This window comes from Poecilia formosa, unplaced genomic scaffold (assembly GCF_000485575.1).
Source record: "Poecilia formosa unplaced genomic scaffold, Poecilia_formosa-5.1.2 Scaffold204, whole genome shotgun sequence".
NCBI classification, from domain to species: domain Eukaryota; kingdom Metazoa; phylum Chordata; class Actinopteri; order Cyprinodontiformes; family Poeciliidae; genus Poecilia; species Poecilia formosa.
Genome location: NW_006800143.1, coordinates 963,087 through 976,421, shown reverse-complemented (window position 1 = coordinate 976,421; position 13,335 = coordinate 963,087). Strand labels below are relative to the sequence as shown.

General features: G+C 40.4%; 1 protein-coding gene across 1 annotated transcript; it reads left to right on the top strand.

Annotated features, from left to right (window-relative positions):
• Positions 1-4,485: 4,485 nt before the first annotated feature.
• On the top strand, positions 4,486-12,300 carry lgi3 (leucine-rich repeat LGI family, member 3). Its single transcript, XM_007567139.2, has 9 exons — positions 4,486-4,952; positions 6,216-6,287; positions 6,955-7,026; positions 8,367-8,438; positions 9,655-9,726; positions 9,818-9,987; positions 10,087-10,251; positions 10,344-10,434; positions 10,991-12,300. The coding sequence occupies exons 1-9, from the start codon at positions 4,747-4,749 to the stop codon at positions 11,718-11,720; spliced, it is 1,650 nt and encodes a 549-aa protein (XP_007567201.1). The 5' UTR covers positions 4,486-4,746; the 3' UTR covers positions 11,721-12,300.
• Positions 12,301-13,335: the final 1,035 nt, after the last annotated feature.

The window sequence follows — 13,335 nt, the reverse complement described above, 5'->3', positions numbered from 1 at the left end:
AATACTTCACAGGAACAGAGAAATGTGTCCTGCCCTTTGGTTCATGTGAAGTATGAAATGTCCCTGCCTGGCAGAACGTATTGCAGAGAGTGTGTTGACCTTAATGGAATGAAATGCAGATGAGAAAGTAAACACACAGAGACCAGGAGCAGAACAAAGCAGAACACAACTCTTCATGAGAATGACTGAAATACAAAGACAAAAAGGAGAAGGCACAGAAAACAGGAAGTAGCAGACTTACCAAAACAAAACAGGAAACATGCACATAACATAAATGCAATGTCCACTATAATGTGACAAGATTTTACAATGTAAAAATAAATGAAAATCTGTAAGGTGTATCTGTATTCAGTCATCCTAACTTTATACTCTGTTGTTTTAATCACAGTTTGTCTCTTGGGGTATGTCTTCACCAGATTTGCTCATCTTTAAACTGAATATTTTTGATAATTCTTGTTTTCGCAAAAAAAGTTCTAACTCAGTAAGATTGGCTTGAAAGGGTTTGTGAACAGAAATGTCTGACCGCAGGTTCTCAGTTTGATTTAGGTCTCAACTTTTGACCATGAGGTGATCTTTGAAACCTCTTATGCGTTTTCTCATAGGATTACTTTGTGAGTCTCAGTGACTCGGACCAGTTTCCTTGTGTATGGGGAAGAAAAGTATGATGATGCTGCCACCACCATGTTTGGATCTGTGCAGCTCCTCCAGAGACACCATAGGATTTATGGCTGCCTCTCTGATTAATACTCTGCTTGTCCAGCCTGCTTTAATGTTTTAAATGGAGTTGTTGTATTGTTTTTCCTAATTCAACTAGGTCTTACCTTTATAACTATGCTTTGTTTCATTAATGTGAAAAGTTATCTGCTATGTATAACATAATGCCTACTCGTAACCTCTCATCAGAACCCCACTTAATAATTTGAACAGATTCCATATCTAGCAATTGGGGGGGGGGGAAACCAACAACAAAAAATCTGCACACGAAGGAGCTTTCCAAGACAATGAAATCATCCATATCCTAATGCCATAAACTATTTATTTCACAACGCAAAGTCAACCCAAAACGGTATTTAACGCTAAAGACTGTTATTTAGGAAACATGCCTGCACAGTCAAGATTTCGTGGTCTAATCTCAGCAGCATTTCAGATTCCTTCTGCTTCACACAGGGCAACGCTGTGCTTTCCAGCTGCTGCTTCATGCTCCTCTCTCTGTGCCATGCAATTATACTGGTTCCCACCGGAGGTTTGCTTGGGTGGAGCTTTGCAACGAGTAATCTCAGGCATTAACTGCTTCTCACTGAGCACAAGTCACAGAAATCCACCAATACAGCGAGCACAAAAGAAGCTGGGTACGTGTACGAGCACGCCGCACGGGAGGACAAAGAGAAAATGAACCATTAAAAGACAATGAAAACAGGAAACTGATGCATGAATGAGACACACAGGAATACCACCCACAACACAATAAGCGTATTCTCATTTAAATATGTAAAGGTGTTGATGTGAGAGGAAAAGCTTGTTTGAGGAAGGACAAAACTGTCTAGCAAGTTGGCTTAAATGATAAGCATTCTGTCTCTGTTGGGTTTTAGTAAACAAAGCCCAGTTGCTTTGGATCAGATGTTTCAGGACACATGTTGTTCCTATGAGAGGAGCAGAGACAGCACGTTGCAGGGTTCCTCTGCTGCTCACAACAGAGTCCTTGTGCAGGAACACTGGTAATGCCTGGCACCGCTCACTTGCTCCTTGTACAATTCAGTCGATTCCCTCGCCGACTTCATTTTAGAGGCAACAGCGCCCTCTGGTGTCGGCATTCAGAACGCTTTATGCATCTGTCTTCTGTCGCCAGGACTTTTCATGCTGGACACTCGCGTGCTGCGTCAAATGCTGCGTTCCGGTTGTTCTCGGAACTGGGATATTCGGTCGTGAAAATCAACTGAAGCGCCCTTCGAAGTCGGATTTTCCGCTGGGAAACTATGAGCAACTCTAACTCAGACACAAGGTGGACGTCGGGTTTCAATATGGCCGCTACTCGCATCAACACTAGTCACATGTGGTCGAAACATTTATTCTACAAGGCATTTATGAAAAAGGGCGTCTAAAACCAAATGTTACATGTAGCGCCTGCAACTCTAAACTGAAAAAATAAAAATAAAAATAAAAGTAGTGTTTGCTTACGGAAAGTAAAGCTTAAAGTTACATTTGCTCATGGGTGGCACCATGTTGAAACTCCGACTTCTTAACTAGGATGCTGTTATTTTGCGTCTGACGTCAAACCCCGTTCCTTTCCACTTACCAAGTAACCGGAAGTATAAGGACAAAACACTCAGCTCTAATGACATCACCATAGCCGGCCCAGGTCATAGACAAACTGTGCCTTTTCTTGGAACAACCAGATCAGCGGTGGACCCCAAAAAGTGTTTGAATTCTCCTACAGAGGATGCACTCGTCATCCACTTTATTAGGTACACCTGATCAAATGCTTGTTCACACAAATAGAGAATTATTCAGTCATATTGCAGCAATTCAATGCCAGGTGGAGATGAAGTGCTGAAAATCAAACTGAGGCTCAAAATGGCAACGAAAGGGGCCTAATCTGAGTATTTCAGAAACTGCTGAACAACTGGACAAGGAACTGTTTGAAAAAAAAAAGGAGAAAATATCCAGTTTGCAGCAGCTGTGTGGATAAAAGAAATGCCCTGTCCATGTCAGAGGTCAGATGAGAATGGGTTGACTGGATCAACAAAATACAAAAGCTCAAACAACAGCCTGTTACATGACAACCAATGAGTGGAGAAAATTGTGTCAAGACATCACCTCTTGAAACAGATGGGCAACAGCAGCAGAAGAAGACCACCCGGGGTGCTACTCTAGACGTGGCGCCGCTCCTAACTGAATGTCTGAAACGAAGCTGAAGTTGGCTTCCGATTATGAAACGCCACAAGAGGATCAGACTGATTATTTTTTCCTTCTGTGGAGTCCCATTCTGTTTAGGATAAAACTCAGAGTGAGCATACTATTAATGGTTTCAACCACAATGCAAACCAGCACCAGTACCTCTCCATGTTTCAGACCAAGCATGAAGGAAAACTTGGCCAGCTCCTGTTAGCCACTGTCCTAACCTTCTTTATGCCTGCACGAAAAGCACACTACCACCGCCTCCTGGACATGAAATTATCACGTTTATTCAAGATAGTTATCACATTTATACGAGATAAGTATCACATTATAACGTGATAGTGCTCGAAAAACAATACCGGGTGAGCTCTGTGGAAGTAAACAAAAAGAAAAAAAAAAAACTTGGATCTTGTATTCTAAGGGAGGAACAGGGAAACCGAGGAAGAATTACACAATGCAGTGCATGTTTTGGCTAGGAAAGAAAGCCTGACCAGGAAGAAACAGCACTTTAGGGAACGCAGCTGTTCTTTTTTGAGGATAAAGATGATCATTTGAGAAAATATTTTCTTTCACAGCATTTTAATTTTTTTTTTTAAATCTTCTGCTTTTACTAACAAAAGATTGTGTTGAATCTGCAAATGCGAGCTCTAGGCTGCATGTTTAGCCCTTCTTCATCATGACATTTTAACAGCTACATTAATAAAATGTAGCTAAAACCTCACAACTGATAAAGTAGTAAAAACAAAATACAATACAACTACTAACATGAAGTAATGTGTCCTAGTGAATTGTTAAAGGAACATGCTGATGTAAGAATGCTGGTCAGAACTGGAGCAGTTGTAAACGAGCGCTACTCTTCTGAATCAGTTAGAAAAGATAATGTTACGACCACAAAATTAAGAAAAAAAGAGTAAAGAAATTTATTACAATACAACATATGTAAAAAAAACTGTTTTAAAGTCAAAACAGTGCAGGCAGCAGAGATGAAGACACTTCCAGGTCTCCTGAAATTTGGCTGCTATGAAGCAAAAATATCATCACCATCCTAAAATAATGACCAGCATCTTTCATTTTTATTTTTTTTTTGCCAAAAAAATGGTTTAGGAAAAAAAATACATAAAATCACTTTTTGCAAAAATGACGTAGGCCATTATTTTCAGAATGATATGAAAAAAAAGAGTGGTCTCACTCTTTTTCAAATTTGATCAAAGAAATACAACTTAAATGTACACATTAATTATGGATAATAAAATAAAAAATACTGTAGAATTTCAAGATTTAAAAAAGAATTATCCAGATCCCTGTTAAAGGCACCTTAATTAATCATCAAAGTAAGAGCATGGATCCCTTCAAATGGACCACAGTCAACATTGGAGAGAGTGCCATAACTCTCACACAGTGAGCACCTGACACGCCGCATATTTATTTCCTCTGCAGCCTTAGGTTTCAATCAAGATGTGCACAGAGGTGCAGAATCTCTGAGGTTTGCACCCTCTTTTTGCATGTGTAAAAGTTGATTACGTTCAGGTCCTGGTGAGGAGAGAGAGAGCAGCCTGGCTCATCACCCTGTCAGAGTGCACTGTGGCAGTGATGCAGAAGCAGAACCAGGGGAAGCTGCAGAGCACCCACACCTACCGAAGAGATACAGAAGTACCCTTCCTCTTTCTCCCCTCCTCCTCCTCCTTCTCCTTCTCTTCCTCTCCCTCTCACACCGTCTCTCTGCACTCAGTTTTCACAGAACTGCACAAAGACAGGCAGGCAGACAGCTAGGAAGACTGTGTGTGCGTGTGTGTCGCCTCTCCACCGACTTCAAGAAGCTCACACACCCAGCCTCCTTTTCTCAGCACCGGGATGCTGCCGAAGCTCGGCTCGAGATGGCTGAGGCTGATGTTCATGTCGGTGGTGTGTCTGTGCCTCTGCCTGCCTGGGGAATCGTACACCAAGAAAGCCCCGAAGGTGCCTCGCTGCCCTGCGACCTGCTCCTGCACCAAAGACAGCGCCTTCTGCGTGGATACCAAGGCCATCCCCAAGAGCTTCCCCCCTGGAATCATCTCTCTGTGAGTCCACAATCCTTTAACGACCAGCCTTGGCAGCATGTAGGCTGGTACAGAAGGCTACATCACTGATGTCACCCACGGTTATGTAATGATGCGTGGACGTCTCGGTTGTGTTTTGATGATATATAAAGTGCACAAAGCTGAGTCTCAAGCTGTAGACTGTTTGCCAGCAAAACCGTGATAATAACAATTGTCATAAAAATAAAAAAAAAAGTTTAAAAAAAGATGATTTTAGTTCCTTTAATGTTCCAAATATAGATGAGGGAGAACGATTCAGAGAGGAATACTAACAATAGATTCCCACGCTCACTGCAGGAGACTTATTTCCTCAGAGAGATCCAGTCTCAGAGAGCGCACAGAGACGCTTTCAGCAAATTAAAGCGCAAAAATGATGAAGATGGAGGGTTTTGCTGATGGGGATGTGGGGCATCTTAGCCTCAAACACCTGTGGATTGGATGGAACAGCGCAGGCTGAGGATGTCCTGGTTTAATAACAGGGGAGAAAGTGGTGATGGGAAGAGTGCGTCCTAGTTTGGAAAAGTTGTTTTGAAATTTACACTGGCAGGTTTTAGTTTAGGCTATAGATCAGGGGTCTGTAACCTGCAGCTCTGGAGCCCTATGAGTGGCTCTTTGGACCCTCCACAATGGCTCCTAATAACTTTTAAATATATAACTTTTAAATACTACTTTTAAATATAGATATACTAACAAGTGTTTTGCCTTTTTTTTTTTCAAGGAATGGAATTAGAATTCCAAAAAAGACCGACATTAAAATACATTTTTAGAACTATTTTCCTCGTCATCTGGTTGGAAACTGTTTTTTTTTTTTAAATAATTTTCCACGACTACCAACAGCCTATAAATGCATCCAGTTTCTTTTAGCAAAAGTATTATGTTTTTCTTTATTTCAAAACTTCCAAGATAGGGTAACATTAGTGGCTCTAAATCAGTTTTATTTAAACAATCAATCAACTTTACTCGTACAGCACATTCCAGCAACAGTCCAGTTCGAAGTGCTTTAAATCATGAAAACATAAAAACAGTCACCAGTTGTAAAGCCAGTAACAAACATTACATTATGTCAAGTTATTTAAGGGGACTGGTGACAAAAATGTAGACTCCTGCCTTAGATGGATTGAAAATGACTGGGCTGCCAGTGAGAGGAAGATGTTTCCTCCTATTATATACCTGCTGTGATGTTTTATCATTGCTCACCTAAAACCCATCTGGATGGGATCTGATGATGGTTTCCTGTCTGAACAGGACGATGGTGAACGCGGCCTTCACGACGATCCCAGAGGGAGCTTTCTCGCACCTTCACCTGCTGCAGTTCCTGTGAGCCGCAGAACACGACACCTTCACACAGACACCACACAATCAGTTTAACCAGGCCTGTTGTTCAAAAGCGCCTTCGTGTCACAGGTATGCGTCAAGACAGACACGATGTTGTAGAGCAGCAACAATGAGGCGACTTGAGCCACTCTACTCCAGATGAATGCTTATTGAAAGCAGTGGTGACATAGCAGTAATAAGGGTAAAGTGGCTCAGTATCAGTGTCTTTGCCAATGACTGACTCCCTTCAGTGCAGCTTCGCCACACAAAGGCGCGCTTGTCTTCTCAGATGCAATCAGGAGTGTGTGTTTATATGCGGCGGCGTGCAGATCTGTGTGTTTGTGGGAGATCCTGAATGCATCAAAAATTAGTCATGCTTTTTCCACTGTGTCGTTTTACAAGTCCAAACTTTATTATTATTATTATTACAAATATTTGTAGTACAACAGAGAATCAGTTTGGTTTGCAGTCACTCCCCATCTAATTTGATTAACCTTAATCTGTTTTCCACTTCATATTTGTACACATTTATACATTTGTACACTACTTTATGTTGGTCTGTTACATAAAATAAAATGTTTTGCAGTCAGATTGTGACAATATTAAAAAGCTCAAGGGTTCCAAATACTTTTAAAACGTGCAGTAAATTTTACTGTTCTACTTTCAACAGGCTCTTGAACTCCAACACCTTCACCATGATTGCCGACGATGCTTTTGCTGGTCTGTCTCACCTGCAGTACTTGTGAGTTTATCACTGAGTGCACAGTGTTTTTCATCTTTAGCAAATGTCCAACTATCACTGTCCACTTTCAAATATGAAGCATTAATAGCGACATTTCTTTTCCTTTATACTTATATATGATATATTTTATATTGACTATATTGGTGGTTTCCCAGGGTGGCATCAGAAATAGGGGCAGTTTACAGAGTTATGACTTCACTGTCAGTTGTGGTGGCTTGACATTTTCTTTTTTTAATTGCTTCCAAACATGGAAGCTGGAACTCCATGTTTGCTGCTGAGTATAGACAGACTTACTTTTTATGGACCCAAACTAAATTTCATCCAGCTCCAAACACTCAGCTAATTTACTGTGTTATAATTACTTGGGTGCTTGCCCAGAGTGGCATTTATGTGCAAACAGCCAGGGATATATTCAGTGAATTCTCCTGGTTGACCTTGACAACATGCGGTATCTTGATCAAGCGTTGTTACTGGCCGAAGTGGTCAAACAAAGGCCGGACGTTCCTGAGCTAAAATGCAGAGTAATTTCAGTGTACGCTACTCTTGCGTTGTATTTTAGTTAACAACTCTGCTCTATATTTAGACCACCTCCATACTGTGAAAGTTACATAAGGTTGCACAGAACGATTTTGTGTTATTGCCGTGGAGTCCTGCGGTGCTTTTATTTTCTGCAGACTTCATCGCTGTATCTCTGCCACGGACAGTAAATTTAACATCCTAACATCCACAGTCAGATCTGAGAGGAGAAGGTCTGCAGTGCTAAAAACGCAGAGGGCCAGAAGTGAAATTAAAAATAAATCCTTCTCTGACAGCTAGCACTTAGCCTCTGCAGTGTGAAAAAAAGCTGAATATGCCATCCAGTGAATTGATGTGCTTTAGAAAGTCGTTAGTTGATGGCTTGGAGTGGGCAGGCTGCTGGCTGAGTGGGCTTGACTGCAGCCCAGCTTGCAGACCTCATCCTCATTGCGTTCTGCCTGCTAAGAATGCTAATAAGGTCATAGAGTCATTTCCAGACGCCTCCAGAGAGTTTGGCCCTTAACTATGTATGGACGAAGCAAAGACAGGACAGGATCAAGTGATGCTGACGATCCATTTGCAGAACTTGAATGACTTTGTATGTCATTTTAGACTTGAAGTGAGATTCTTATCTGTCAAAAGTAGACTCAGTATTATTATTTGACTCTAGATCTGACTTGTAAGCAGTTGTAAACGTAGCTGAAATCCTTTACTCGTTTCTGACAGATTTTTGTTGTACTGAACACAGACAATGACTTGGCCAACAAGGGTGACTTTCTGCAACAGAAGGTTATCTTAATGTGACTGATTTTTTCCCATCACAGATTCATTGAGAATAATGACATCCAGGACCTGTCCAAGTACACCTTCAGAGGACTCAAGTCTCTCACTCATCTGTGAGTATTTTAGGGTGTGGAGACGAATCTTTCACTTTGAAATGTCTAAACCTAAGCTATTTACTTTAGAGATGCACTGGTCAAATATTTTTTGTGACCGATTTCTGATCATTGTTTCTTTGAAAGCTTTGAATATTGCAAAGTTTTGTAATTTATCTCTATTTAAGTAAGTTTTGTCTGTCACAGCAGTACATGTGGTACAGTTGGTGCTTTATGGATACGTTTAAAAGACTGATAGCACCACCAAAGTTGATATCAGAAATTTAAGACGACAAAACATTTTGACCTCAATCTCAAGTTAAAGAACTTAAAACTTTCCATGTGCAAAACAGCTATCAAGCGAAAATCATTACAACAAATAACTTAGCAAAGGCAATGTGCATAGTATGTACAATGTATGTTTATTTAACATAGGTGAGGAAAGCTGCACACCAAAAGAGAGACTGTGACTGAGTTTAGAATGACTATTCAGAAGGAGGGCAGTGAAAAACAATGCTCCTGTGTCATACAGCCACTTTCCGCGTTTGGAGTGATATTTGTCTGGGCAGAGTGAGAGAGTGAAATTCTCTCCAGAAAGCTTGAGAGTCAGAAACCGGAAAGGAGTTACTTTGAAATAAGATTTAATCATCTAATTTAAAGACTAAGTGATTTAGAGTTTACATTTGAACAGTCTTTAGCATCTTTTGTTAGCATTTAGCAAATAGGAAGATTAGCATGATTAGCATTACTAAGAAACATCAGTGTATTTTCCTAACAGAAAATGTAGAACCTCTGCTTAATATTAAGATTTTCAAAAGACTGCCAACATATCCAAACCCAGGTTGAAAGGTTCTTAGAGATAAGAAGAGGTAATTTATGTAACATTCTCAACCTTCTTGTTAACTGCTGAAAGTCTTGCTCTGTCTTGCATTTAGAGTAAACCACAGATATACCTTGACTCTTCATAGAAAATACTACGTTCTTAATTCTCTGCCCTAACTTCATGTTTCACACCTTCCTCATAGTGAAAATAGCCAATTCAGCATCTTCCTCCTTCAGTAACAGCATCCACACTCAAGACTGTTGTCATTTGTGCAACATGTTAGCACTTAGCTGAGAGTCTTTTCATTTTCCTGTCGCCAGTTGATTTTCTTTGCATCTCTGATGTACACCTACGCATTTCGAACCAGACAGATGATCAGTATTGATCCATATATGGAGAACTCTCATTTTGCAGATCCCTCTCAAACAACAACCTGCAGCAGCTGCCCAGAGATCTCTTCAAACATCTGGACATCCTCACAGATTTGTAAGTTTGCCATGTTATCATGAACTCTTTAAGCAGAACGGTCAGTAGCTCAGTTTCTTTTTTCTTTTTTTTTTTCATCTTTATGATTCAGAGACCTGCGTGGGAACTCGTTCCGCTGCGACTGTAAGATCAAGTGGCTGGTCGACTGGATGGAGAAGACCAACACTTCGGTTCCGGCCATCTACTGCGCCAGCCCCTTTGAGTTTCAGGGTCGCAGAATCCGAGATCTCACTCCACGAGACTTCAACTGCATTACAGCAGGTTTTTTTTTTTTTTTTTTAGTCAATCTGTCTGCATCAGTTTGCTGAAGGTCATGGTGTAGTTTCATTGGTGTTCTCACTCTGATTTCTCATCCAACAGACTTTGCTGTGTATGAAACCTTCCCTTTCCACTCGGTGTCAGTGGAGTCCTATGAGTTCAGTGGAGATCACTTTGTGGCCTTTGCTCAGCCCGACTCTGGATTCTGTACCCTGTACATATGGGATCATGTGGAGATGATCTTCAGAAGGTTTCACAACATCACTTGTAAGTTTTTGGTTGTGACAATAAAAAACGATACATTGTACTCTGTAAATAATGAAAGCCTTATTCCTTCGGCTTCCCTCTTTCTCTTGCAGCTCGCTCGGCCGTGTACTGCAAACCTGTTGTGATAAACAACACTCTTTACATGGTTGTGGCTCAACTTTTTGGTGGATCTCACATATACAAGTAAGGCCTGAAGTTCAGCTTCATATTTAGTAGTGACTGCAACTGAAAAAACAGCTCAGTGGCAAATATTTAATGGTTTCCTTTTTAAAAAAAAATTTAAATCACGTATACTTTTTTTTTCATCTACTTTGCACAAGTTTATTCCATTCAATTCCAATGATATAAATTGAAGTTTGTGGTTGTAATGTGATTAAATTTGTCAAGAAGCTCAAGTTCAATTCGAACTCTTTGCTAGAAGTCAGCTATCTAAAGGTTTGTGAGTGTGTGTATTGTTGTTTCCCCCTTTTGTGCCTGTGTTAGTGTGAGTTAGCTTGGCATACACACCTCTCACCCAATGACTGATGGGGATAGATCCCAGTCCAATGACCACATAGGGATTACGCATCTATAGTAAATGGATGGACTGAGGCAGAATTTGAAGAAAGGTTCTCTTGTAAAAACTGTTAAGTTGATATCTTTGGAAAAACAGTGGAGCAGATATTCATTGTTTTTCCATTAGTCCTAAAATTAGCTCTGAAGTTTGGGAAATACCTTGACAGCCTTTGTGTGAACGTAGGTGGGAGGAGGGACCGCAGCGCTTTATAAAGATCCAAGACATCGACACCAACCGAGTGAGGAAACCAAACTTTGTGGACACCTTTCTGCTGGACGATGAGTGGTATTTCGTTGTGGCAGACAGCTCCAAGGCAGGCTCCACCAGCATCTATCGCTGGAACAGCAATGGCTTCTACTCCCATCAATCCCTCCATCCCTGGCACCGGGACACTCACGTGGAGTTCATAGATGTTGGCGGGAAGCCTCACCTCATCCTGTCCAGCGCCTCTCAGCCGCCCGTGGTCTACCAGTGGAACCGGAACCAGAAGCAGTTCACTTTCCATTCCATAATCACGGAGCTGGCGGACGTGCAGATGGTCAAGCACTTCTGGGTGAGAAAAGTCCTCTACCTCTGCCTCACGCGCTTCATTGGCGACTCCAAGATCCTGCGCTGGGAGGGGCAGCGCTTCGTGGAGATCCAGACTCTGCCCTCTCGGGGGTCGATGGCGGTGTATCCCTTCACGGTGGGGCCTCGTCAGTACCTGATCCTGGGCAGTGATTTCTCCTTCTCCAGAGTGTACCTGTGGGACGACCTCACCCAGCGCTTCCAGCCCTTCCAGGAGCTCAACATGAGGGCCCCGAGGGGCTTCAGCCTGGTGTCCGTCGACAACAAGGACATTCTGCTGGCCGCCAGCTTCAAAGGCAACACCCTGGCCTACCAGCATCTGGTGGTGGATCTCAGTGCCAAATGAGCAACAGGAGGTGTTCACCTACCTGCAATTTAAAATGTGCCAATAAGACTGCAAAAATGTCAAAGCCATGTAACTGAAAGTCTGCTGTTTCCTCTGAGGTTTTGAGTAAGTCAACTAATTACCTGATTGTTTATGATCTTTTGCACTATTGTTTAAAATCTAATTGAGTTATGTCAAAATTAGAGTTGTGCAACTGTTGAATCACTGTTCTATTTAAAGAAATGATGGCTCGACCATTGTTTTTATTCTTTGTGTTGTATTTAACTAATATCTAAATAACATGCATGTACATTTTCAGAATTGTTTGAAAGATCACACTGGAAGTTTAATAACTGAGAGGAAAATTATGTTTTGTACTCTATATGGTGAAATGAAAACCCTTTTGCACGACACTGTGTATAAAACAAGCTAACCCTAAAACACGTAAAACACTTTGTTTCATACCCATATGTATATATATCATCAACATAAATCTGTTTTTGACTAAATGCTTGTTCGAATCAAATCAACATTTTGTCACCATTCATTGTAATGCCAATGCAATGTCCACAATAAAATGAGATTGGTGTAAGAATTTCAACAAAGTGTAAAATCTTAGCAGCCATTCAGCATTTTAATAGTTTGTACTGCTGCCTTCAATGCTGCTGTTCCAAAAATTTAATGTAAAGAGTGTGAGGAGCCCATAATGCAGCAGCTCTTATTAAGATTTTGTGCACAGGGTAAAGGAGACAGTCTGTACTGTTGCTGGACTTGTTCTGCCATGATCAAGGAGTAGTAAGATACAATAATGGGAACACAAACAAAAAAATATATATATAAGTTAAATAAATTAAATCTTTCTTGGTATAATCATAACATAATGTAGAATTCAAAATTTATTTTACATGTTATGGTAGACATGATTGTTTCTCCCTATTCAATCAGAAGCTTTTTCAAATTCACTGTAACACAGACTGCTACACGAAATCTTTCCTGCTATCAACTATGGCAGGAAAGAAGTTATCTATATAACTCTTTGAAAAATTTGAATTAATATGAGTTGCAACAGCATTTAAATTCCCTTTGGGATCAATGTTTGAATTTAAATTATTTTTTTAATTTGAATTTGTATATAGGAATGGTATTCTTTTTGGGCCTATTAGTAAGATCAAATATTATAATTTAAATTTTAAAAATAAACTTAGGTCTTTTTGCTTATAATGCAACTAAATTCTAGAAAAAAAAAAGGTCAAATAAATTCATGGCAGTGCCTTCGGTCAGATGCCTCTTTCAGACTGCTCTAATACAGACTGCTACAGGAGATCGATCCTTCCCATGGCCATTAATATGTACAACTCATTGAAGAAAATTGTATGAGTTACAAGAACATTCAATTGCCTTCTGGTATTACTTTAGTATTTCTGAATCTAACTGTATTTGATTAGTGAATATTTGTTATGGAATAGCAGCAAAAGAAAACAGTGCCATATTGTGGTAGAATGGGGAAAATACCCAGAAACTGTACTCAAGTTATAAGGTCCCTAATTCAGTATATTATTACTCAAGTAAAAGTAAAAAGTCGCAGTTCAAGAAACTAAGGTTATTTGAGTATTGAGTAATTGATCAGAACATATAT

What these genes read in the sequence shown, in the direction of transcription:
- lgi3 (XM_007567139.2), top strand. Translation starts at nt 4,747, where the DNA reads ATGCTGCCGAAGCTCGGCTCGAGATGGCTGAGGCTGATGTTCATGTCG. An exon ending in CTTCACCTGCTGCAGTTCCT is followed by an intron (nt 6,288 to 6,954) that starts GTGAGCCGCAGA and finishes TACTTTCAACAG; the next exon opens with GCTCTTGAACTCCAACACCT. An exon ending in CTTCAACTGCATTACAGCAG is followed by an intron (nt 9,988 to 10,086) that starts GTTTTTTTTTTT and finishes CTCATCCAACAG; the next exon opens with ACTTTGCTGTGTATGAAACC.